General features: G+C 38.3%; 1 protein-coding gene across 1 annotated transcript; it reads left to right on the plus strand.

Annotated features, from left to right (window-relative positions):
- Window positions 1-984: 984 nt before the first annotated feature.
- LOC106582317 (apolipoprotein M) lies at window positions 985-10,051 on the plus strand. Its single transcript, XM_014165292.3, has 7 exons — window positions 985-1,208; window positions 1,989-2,128; window positions 2,555-2,625; window positions 3,622-3,756; window positions 4,049-4,150; window positions 5,547-5,582; window positions 5,696-10,051. The coding sequence occupies exons 1-6, from the start codon at window positions 1,089-1,091 to the stop codon at window positions 5,573-5,575; spliced, it is 597 nt and encodes a 198-aa protein (XP_014020767.1). The 5' UTR covers window positions 985-1,088; the 3' UTR covers window positions 5,576-5,582; window positions 5,696-10,051.
- The last annotated feature ends 823 nt before the right edge of the window (window positions 10,052-10,874 follow it).

Here is a 10,874-nt window from a genome sequence, read left to right on the forward strand (position 1 = left end):
GTGTTATGTTACTTATTGCTTCATTAAAGTCAACCAAAGTGACATTCACCTCAACACGATAACATCATCCGGGGGTTGAAATTTCACCCTCAAAACAACCCGTTGACGTTGATCACTTTTTTCAAGTCCAATGTCATTTTCAATACAGATTCCACGTCACGATGCATTGACAAATTACGTTGAAACAACGTTGACTCAACCAGTTTGTGCCCAGTGGGTAGTTACATTATAAAAATCATCTAATGATCAGATGTGCTTTTCAGCATCACATAGAGAGAGAGAGAATGATATAATGTCAGGCGTGTTCCATTAAGAGACAAACAACCCCTGAAACGTTGATCCGACTGCAGCAAGTGAAAGCAATGTTCTCTTTTTTCTCCTCATCAAAACGTTATCTTCCAGACACGAGTCAAATGAACATGCACTATATAGTTGTTCACAAATCACAAAACAACGACATCCTATTCAGGTCTACCTACTGTATGAAACACTCAAAAAGTTGAGTATGTGTATGGTAGTGTGCCAGGAGTTTTCCCTGCTCAGGCTCACATAGTCAGGAACACTCCTTGCCCTACATACCACAGGGATAATTCATTACTTTGACACCGCTTGGTAGATACTCTAGCGCTGTGATACCATCTTACAAAACAAGATAACCTCAAAAACCTGTGGGATGTGCATTACCAGTGTAGACTGCAGAAATGACAGTCATATTGAAACCCATCCACCAACATGGGGGCTGATGGATGTTGAGGAGAATAGGGGGTGTAGAAGCAGGCCTATTTCCTAAAATTGGGTAAACGCTCAAACACTTCTTACTTTAAAGGCCACCCACACAAAAAGACGTATAGGCAATCATGTTGACATTTTTCGGTCCCTTTTCATGGACCATGGAACAACACCTTTTGGTATGTGGGCCTTTGGACTATGTGGGATGGTGGAAAGTTGTGCTAACAAACAAGTGGTTAATGATTACCACAATCCTAAAATGTTTGAAGCTCAATCCGGACACAGAAATATCAAGCCCAGAAAGAGAGATCAATTGCCAGGTTTCTTTTAGGCCACAAGTTGATTGAGGTGGTTCAGGTATGTTAGAGGCCAAGGAAGTGTATTCGTTCTTGCTCTTTGTGAATGGGTGGTTGGGTCAGCTCTTCACCCCCTGCTCCCAACCAGTCCTCCTATCTACAAGCAGTCTCAATACCCAACAGGTAAGAGAGATATGCAGATGTAATATCTGTGTTTTTACCACTATTATGACCTGTCAATTAGGTTATTATGCACAAGCGATGATACATCAAAACATCATGAGCCCTTCATGATGATTCTCAAATTATTATTGCATTTTGGTCTTTTAATATATTTACAAAACATATGTGTGACCCATAATGAACCATTTAATTTATTTTATTTCAACTGTATTTGTACAGGGAGTCAACATTGGGTTACACACACATTAAAGGAGTCAACTTTGAGTTAAAACATACAGGGAGACACTTTTACAAGTGAGCCCCACAAACAACATACACAATACAGTTTGTTGTACAGACTTCCCACCATATGTGATATGATTTTACAGAATGGTGTAATTAGAGTCCTACGGCATACAGTATATGGTTGTACCTTACAGAAAATCGACATTCATGTGGTTTTTCCGTAATGGCTGGATATGGACAGCACCTCAACAAATGGTTTCACAGTTTCAGTTTCAGATGTCGTTTTTGACTTATTTCGCATTGGCCTTTCACTTGTCATCGTACGCTTTCCCCACCCACTGTTTTCTAACAGTGGTGGTCATTTTTTTTGTCAGTAATGTTTTAAAATAAATATTTTCTTTCATTTAATTCTCCCCCTCTCTTTTCCTCCTTTCACAAATCTCTCTCTCTCTCTGTCTCTCTCTCTCTGTCTCTCTCTCTCTGTCTCTCTCTCTCTGTCTCTCTCTCTCTCTCTCTCTCTGTCTCTCTCTGTCTCTCTCTGTCTCTCTCTCTCAGTATCTTGGCAAATGGTACTTCATTGCAGCGGCTGGTGTGAAGGAGTCAGATGTGCAGATGTTCAGACAGATGGACAGCACTGTGTTTCACCTGAATGAGACCTCTGAAAATACACTACTGTTGACCGGAGCCATGCGCGTGTAAGAGACCAGGGATAGCTGACACAATCATACTGGCAGAGAAGCCCACTTGGGGTATGTCCCAATAATCTCTCCTTCCTGAAGTGTGCACTTGTTCACTTCTCCACAGAAATGTAAAAGCAATGGATTTGGATATGCATGGGCTAGAGGGAGTTTCTTATAACAGTGTTGAGAAATGGAAGAAGAGAGAGATTATTTGGAACACATCCTTGGCCTGTTTCTGACCCAAATTTGACCCAGTCGTACACAGTTCAACAGGCTTAATTACACCCTATATGGCGTTGCAATGCTTGTGGCCTATTCTACCCTGACTAACATTTTCAAAGTATAGGAGAATGTCAATGTTGTTTACAAAATTACAGTAGGTTTCAGTACCTTTACAGTACCTTCTATCTGTGTGATAATGCATTTTTTCCCCCATTTTAGGGGTGTTCATTGCATTATGAAAAACTGGACATATACTATTCAGTCTGGCAAAGATGATTTGACATTAGAAGGTAACTTACAACCACTCCCACTAACTTAGGTGCCACTTTTTGAGTTTTGTTCTCTTAACTCAGTCTTTCAATGGGCCAATGAGTATATTGACCCATTGAAAAAGTATTGGGACAGTGACACATTTGTTGTTGTTTTGGCTCTGTACTCCAGCTTTGAAATGATACACTGACTATGAAGTTAAAGTGAGTGCAGACTGTCAGCTTTAATTTGAGGATATTTTGATCCATATCGGGTGAACCGTTTAGAAATTACAGCACTTTTTGTACATAGTTCCCCCATTTTAGGGGACCAAGGGTATTGGGACAAATTCACTTATGTGTAATTAAAGTAGTCCAAAAGTTTTGTATTTGGTCCCAAAGTTAGAGACACACAAATATCATACCCCCAAGACATGCTAACTGTTCACCATTACAATAACAGGGGAGGTTAGCGTTTTTTTGGGGGGGGGGGTATGATAGTTAAGCCTCTAACTTTCTCACTCATTATCCATAATCATGGTAGCATTCACATGAATGCAGAAATGTTTGGCAACATATTCTATTCTTATTTACAATAAAAGTGACTCAAAAATGACACTACATTATTTAATATTCATTTAAATTTGGCACAAAATAATCTGAAACACATCCAACACAAACAGCAAATGCATACAACAAATTTGTAGCGTCACAGGCTTGATATAGTCATTGCGTGCTATGAATGTGGGACCAAATATTTAACTTTTTACAGATAAGTGAATTTGTCACAATACTTTTGGTCACCCAAAATGGATGGACTATGTACAAAATGTGTTGTACTTTCTAAACGGTTCACCCGAAATGGTTCAAAATACCCTCAAATTAAAGCTGACAGTCTGCACTTTATACAGAGCCAAAACAGCAACAAGAAAAGTGTCACTGTCCCAATACTTTTGGAGCTCACTGTATGTGTGAACAAAACTTGAGCAAAACTATGTTAGCCCATTGAGTAATTAATTCCCTGTTGGTTTGACACAGGCAGGCCTGAGCTGCAAACTCTAGTGTGGAGTGGAGAGTGGCTGAACTGTACCAAGTGTATCCTGCTGCAGGAGATGGAGCGTCACTTGGACCCACTAGAGAGACACGACACCCTCAACAGATTCATGCTTTACGGTCAGCCCAGGAGTCATCAATGATTCCATACTGTGATGGAATACCAGGAATTGAAGCAAAGCTGAGAAAATCTAAGAATTGAGAGACATACTGTTATTAATACATCACATTGCTGTTTAGTGAAATATTACATGTATACAATGTACATATTACATATTATGTGTTTTAAATTATATAACAAGGACATGTTATAGCTGCCCAAAGGGTTAATGTGCTTAGAGATGCAAACAATATTTGCATGTTTGCACTGTAAGTGGTCCTCAATGAAAATCGTGTATTTTCTTTTTACCAGCTCGTGACAGTGCCTTATTGGATAATAAAGTGGTGAAGGTGTTTCAGACCCAAACAGCTTGTAAAAATATGGGCAGATTTGTCCATCTCCCTCAAGAGAAAGGTTTGTGGTTTTGGTACATAATCTAACCTCACTATAGAACAAATGGACTTGGACCACCAGTGAAAATATTTTGTTTCTCTGGTGGTCCAAGTCCATTTGTTCTATAGTTCTACTTAGAAATGTCCTTGTTTTTGAAAGAAAAGCACATTTTTTGTCCATTAAAATAACATCAAATTGATCAGAAATACAGTGTAGACATTGTTAATGTTGTAAATGACTATTGTAGCTGGAAACAGCAGATTTTTCTATGGAATATCTACAGAGGCCCATTATCAGCAAACCATCACTCCTGTGTTCCAATGGCACGTTGTGTTAGCTAATCCGAGATTATCATTTTAAAAGGCTAATTGATCATTAGAAAACCCTTTTACAATTATGTTAGCACAGCTGAAAACTGTTGTGCTGATTTAAAGAAGAAATAAAACTGGCCTTTAGACTAGTTGAGTATCTGGAGCATCAGCATTTGTGGGTTCGATTACAGACTCCGGGATGCTGGCCTTCGAGGCAGAGTTACTCTGTCCAGTGTCTGTGTTCTTTTGCCCATCTTAATCTTTTCTTGTTATTGACCAGTCTGAGATATGGCTTTTTCTTTGCAACTCTGACTAGAAGGGCAGCATCCCGGAGTCGCCTCTTCACTGTTGACGTTGAGACTGGTGTTTTGCGGGGTACTATTTAATGAAGCTGCCAGTTGAGGACTTGTGAGGCATCTGTTTCTCAAACTAGACACTCTAATGTACTTGTCCTCTTGCTCAGTGGTGCACAGGGGCCTCCCACTCCTCTTTCTATTCTGGTTAGGGCCAGTTTGTGCTGTTCTGTGAAGGGAGTAGTGCACAGCGTTGTACAAGATCTTCAGTTTTTTGGCAATTTCTCACATGGAATAGCCTTCATTTCTCAGAACAAGAATATACTGACAAGATTCAGAAGAATGTTCTTTGTTTCTGGCCATTTTGAGCCTGTAATCGAACCCACAAATGCTGATGCTCCAGATACTCAACTAGTCTAAAGAAGGCCAGTTTTTTATTGCTTCTTTAATCAGAACAACAGTTTTCTGCTGTGCTAACATAATTACTAAAGGTTTTTCTAATGATCCATTAGCCTTTTAAAATTATAAACTTGGATTAGCTAACACAACGTGCCATTGGAACATAGAAGTAATGATTGCTGATAATGGGCCTCTACGCCTATGTAGATATTCCATTAAAAATCAGCAGTTTCCAGCTACAATAGTCATTTACAACATTAATAATGTCTACACTGTATCTCTGATCAATTTGATGTTATTTTAATGGACACAGAAGTTGCTTTTCTTTCAAAAACAAGGACATTTCTACGTGACCCCAAACTTTTCAATGGTAGTGTGTATATATATATATGTGTGTGTATGTGTTTCTTTCAGAGCTTTGTAAATTGGAGAATAAGGCGTAGCACTGAGGTAAGAATCTAAATGATGAATTTACTTTTATTTTATGCACTTCTTATCACTACTTCCGTTTTGTGGTTATTAAAATTACATTTGCTCATATCCATCTCCACAATCTATTACAGGCTACCTGATATTTGTTGGAATCTTCAATCAAGATCATGCTATGCATCAAAATAGGTTTCCTTTTGATAGTTTAATATTAGCGTATTGCCCACTCTAACTTTGATCTAACTCCGAAACGTGGACCTAATTCAAATGAAGAACTCTCCTCTCATTTCCCATGTGTAATAGTAAAACAAATAAACAGAAAAAAGAACAGCTATTCAAAGTCTGTTCCAAAGTCTCAGAATGTTTAGAATAGCACTAGTGCTTAGACTTCTAAGCATTTTCCATCGCTCATTTAAACTTGCAGTGACAAGGCACACAGTTATCAAGCTTTCTAAAAGGGCCTATTTCCAGGCAAATATTTCACTTTCACGCATTTCTCTTTTTGTGAGGGATGACTTAACTGTCATGGTTCAGTCATGGTTCACTGAACTGCATTGTTCCACTCTTCACCTACCTCCATCAATGGAGGCTGCTGAGTGGAGGATGGCTCATAATAATGTCTGGAATGGAGTCAATGGAGTGGTATCAAACACTTGGTTTCCATGTGGTTGATACCATTCTGTTGACTCCATTCCAGACAATATTATGAGCTGTCCTCCCCTCAGAAGCCTCCTCTGACCTCCATCTAAATACCATTGAAATATTTCGAAAATAATCCAGGGCTAGTTTACGGGGAAGAGCCACCCACGTAGTTACACTGACAGTGCAGGGGAAATTCCCATGATGCTGCTGACAGAGCATAAGCTCAGAGCACACAGTCGTTCACAACTAGAGTGGTCATCAACAGTTCTCTTCTTCATTTGCTCTAATGTAATAATACACATATTATTTCTTGTAAGGTTATTTCTTTGACCTGCAGGTCAAAATCAAGAAAATAGGGATATATGATGGGGTCCTTTGGGGTGCATTGGATATGTTGTACTTGTAATTTCTATGGCTTAAATACAATAACAGACTCCCATGTCTGGTCCTATAAAAACACCTACAGTATACACTACATTGACAATAAACTTTTTCCTATACAGGCAGCAGGTAGCCTAGTGTTTAGAGCGTTGGGCCAGTAACCAAAAAGTTGCTAGATTGAATCCTCGAGCTGACAAGGTAAAAATCTGTCGTTCTGCCCCTGAACAAGGCAGTTAACCCACTGTTCCTAGTCCGTCATTGTAAATAAGAATTTGTTCTTAACTGACTTGCCTAGTTAAATAAAAATAAAAAATACAAGAGGAAATTGAGAATTCTTTGAGTTAATAGTTTCTAAAAAATTATGTCAAAGCCATTGATTGATGTAAAATAGCTCGACTTTCATCTGCACTGGCATCAGTGACAAAGCACAATGTCCAGTACTTGACATTATCAGGTTATGTGGGTTTTTTACCTGTAGCCTCAAGGAAAGGCCAAACAACAGTGGTGTCCTTATGCTTATGTAACATTTTGAATCCTATACTGTAGCTCTGGACCCGTATTCATAAAGCAGAGCAGGAGTGCTGATTTGGGATCAGTTTCACCTTTCAGACAATTAATAATATTACATAGATAGGGAACCTGATCCTATCAGCACTTCTACTCTGAGAAGCTTTATGAATAAGGGCCCTGGTTAGAAATGATTGACATTACCAGTGGTTGCTACCAGTGCCAGGAGACAATCAATGGCTGAGTTAGACAAAGTCAACATGTAGCTAACAATGTCACCATTCAAGTACCTCTGTGTTTCGGCTATGCCCGGGGCTAATATGACTATATCCCGAAACCATGATGAAATCCTTGTCTATCTCCCTCCCCCTCTCCATTTATCTCTCTGATTTACGCACTTTCAAAGGTTTGTGACGTACCAACATGAAGACACTTGACTTCCCAGATACACTTTGGCATGAAACAACTTGTTGACTGGCAGAAGGTACAGAGGTCAGGGTGAGAATTTACTTCCCATCTCCGTCAGGATGACTTTAGATTCTTACCTTTCTCTCACCTGTACGATGTCCATAATAGGACAGCCTCAATCTCAGCAGGACTTGTTTCAATCTCAGCGCGACTTGTTTCAATCTCAGCAGGACTTGTTTCAATAAGTTAATTTTAATATAGTCACGGTATGGCCGAGATTCTATTCCCAGTGTGTTCCTCTTTTCATTTCTGGATCATTTCTCAAATATCAATACCATTTACAGTATATGAAAGCATATCTTGTTAAGCCCAAAAATAGGCAGTCAAACTCTTCCCTGCATAATAATTCATTACTGTCAAACGATGGTTCTTCCAGCCCACCTCTAACACACCTGATTGTTGATGAGCAGTTCACTAGTAAAACACTAATCAGGTGTGTTAGTGCTGGGCAGAAACAAAAACATGTACACCCTTTAGCTCTCCCTGACCAGGAATGGTGACCGCTGGTAAATACCAATATTGAGCCAAACACATCTTCGATGCTGCACAGATTGAAATCAATTATCTAAAACTGAACAGAAACTGATAAATTATCTAAAACTGAACAGAAACTGATCAATTATCTAAAACTGAACAGAAACTGATCAATTATCTAAAACTGAACAGAAACTGATCCATTATCTAAAACTGAACAGAAACTGATCAATCATCTAAAACTGAACAGAAACTGATCAATCATCTAAAACTGAACAGAAACTGATCAATCATCTAAAACTGAACAGAAACTGATCAATCATCTAAAACTGAACAGAAACTGATCAATCATCTAAAACTGAACAGAAACTGATCAATCATCTAAAACTGAACAGAAACTGATCAATCATCTAAAACTGAACAGAAACTGATCAATCATCTAAAACTGAACAGAAACTGATCAATCATCTAAAACTGAACAGAAACTGATCAATCATCTAAAACTGAACAGAAACTGATCAATCATCTAAAACTGAACAGAAACTGAACAGAACATAATTAGATGGATGCCAGAAGGTTTCTGCTTTCAACAACAGCAGTGCCTGCACTTCTGCATTTCAGGAAGATGGGGAAAAGACAAAGAGGCAAACATGATTGAAGGCCTTGTCTGAGAATTGTGCCTGCATTGGGTAAGCACCTAAACCATCTGTGTGTGTGTCAAGGAAAGCACAGGCGGGTTGATTGAGGATGTACCATGGAGCATGAAACCAAGAACGGGAAAGTTACATAGAAATCTACCAGCAAACACTCTCTCTCCCTCTCTCTTTCTCTGTTTCACTCTCTCTCTCTTTCGCTCTCTCTCCACTTTCTAAAAGTTACTTTCAGTCCTGTTTATGAAATCAACAGTGTTCAACTTCACGCATCTGCATTTCCATACCCTATGGCTATTTCCATACCCTATGGCTATTCCCATACCCTATGGCTATTCCCATACCCTATGGCTATTCCCATACCCTATGGCTATTCCCATACCTTATGGCTATTCCCATACCCTATGGGTATTCCCATACCCTATGTATGTAAAGTCAGATTAAGTCACTGTGGCTGCCAGCTGGTGTATGAAACCATGAAGAAAACTCCCTGTCATGTTTTTGAGCCTGTTGAACCCGCTGACACTGATCTATAAATATGTATGGGAAAACACATGACACCCACATCTGTCAATGTTGTGCCTAACTCATCTTTAGCCTTACTAGCCTATAGTTCCTCGCTACAGGGATGATAGTGGTTCTGTCACCTTCTCTTTTCCCGTACTGTCATACTTGAGTAAAAGTAAAGATATCTTAATAGAAAATGACTCAAGTAAATGTGAAAGTGAACTGAATTTAAAAACGGAATCTAAATGCATCTGAGATGTTGAATATGTGAAACCATGGTAAATTTGAAATGATAGTTTGTAAACTTGATATGCAGACAATGAATGCAATATCCACCACATTGAAACAGAATATATAAATATTGAATTACAATATTAAATTCAATTGTAATAGAATTTTAAAACTGAATGCAATATTCATTAAAATAATTTTCAAATCATGAAATACAAGTTCAATTAATTCAATGATTACATTTGTGCATTACAAATGTAAAAATATTGCATTTAAATTCAATATCTTAATGCAACTAAAAAAGTATTGAATTCGAATACAGTTTCTGTTGTCACTGATATCGCTCTGTAATCGCTCTGTAATCGCTACATCGCTTTCCTGCTCCGCATCCAAAATGTAACAAGTACTTTTGGGTGTCAGGGAAAATGTATGGGAGTAAAAAGTACATATTTTCTTTAGGAATGTAAGTGGAGTAAAAGTAAAAGTTGTAAAAACAACATTTTTTTTAAATGCTGAAAATCCGATGTTTCTATGTCAAACGGTTTTGTTATTTTTCAGTCTTCTGTGATGTATATAAAGTGTAATATTGGGATGCAAACTCAAAATTGAATACATTTAAACTATATCTGACATGGTACAGGTGTCTTCTTTTTTATAGCCCATAACCATGTGTGTGAGGTGTATACTTTGGTTTCAAAGTAGATTTGTTTAAGACTACCAAGAACACTCTGTGTCCCTGATTTAGCCCACTGCAGTAAAAGGTTTTAAGTAGTGCTTCAAAGTATTTTTCTTAGGGTAAATCCATTTGAATTCAATCACTTTTTCACAGCATCCCTTTTGATTTAAACAAAACTTTTCATACATGTTTGTCCATGGTCAGAAAGAGACTTTTTGGACCTGAATGCCAAAACATTCAGGAGATAAAGGTGCTCAGTTGACCCGTTTTGCATACCATACTATGAGACATCCATGTCTTCATCACCGGAAAATATAGATGATATAAAATAGGGTCTCAGCTACAACATATGGGAAAAGAATCCGAGTTTATGCATTCAAACTCAAACGTTTGAGGTTCTTGTGTTGTGCCCGCCATCAGTTGAGACACAACATGCTCTGAATACAGGGGGAGTGTCATTTCAATCATACAAATATAATTAATAGAATGGACATATCCCTTCAGACCACTGCAATTTAGCTGGTACACCATTGACATTTTAATTTAATTTACATGTTACTTCTAATTACTACCACAAAGATGGTCACTGGTCCACCCACTGTTGAATGTAAACTTAAATATCTATTCTATTATCTATATTTCTATGATTTCAATAGGTTTCCTATGGAAGATTAACAGTATCATTTAAAAAAAACAGATATTCCCATTCAAGACAAAGGAGATGATTGTGGACTACAAGAAAAGAAGGACCGAGCACGCCCCCATTCTCATCGACGG

The sequence above is a fragment of the Salmo salar genome, chromosome 02, assembly GCF_965601325.2.
Source record: "Salmo salar chromosome 02, fSalSal1, whole genome shotgun sequence".
NCBI lineage: Eukaryota > Metazoa > Chordata > Actinopteri > Salmoniformes > Salmonidae > Salmo > Salmo salar.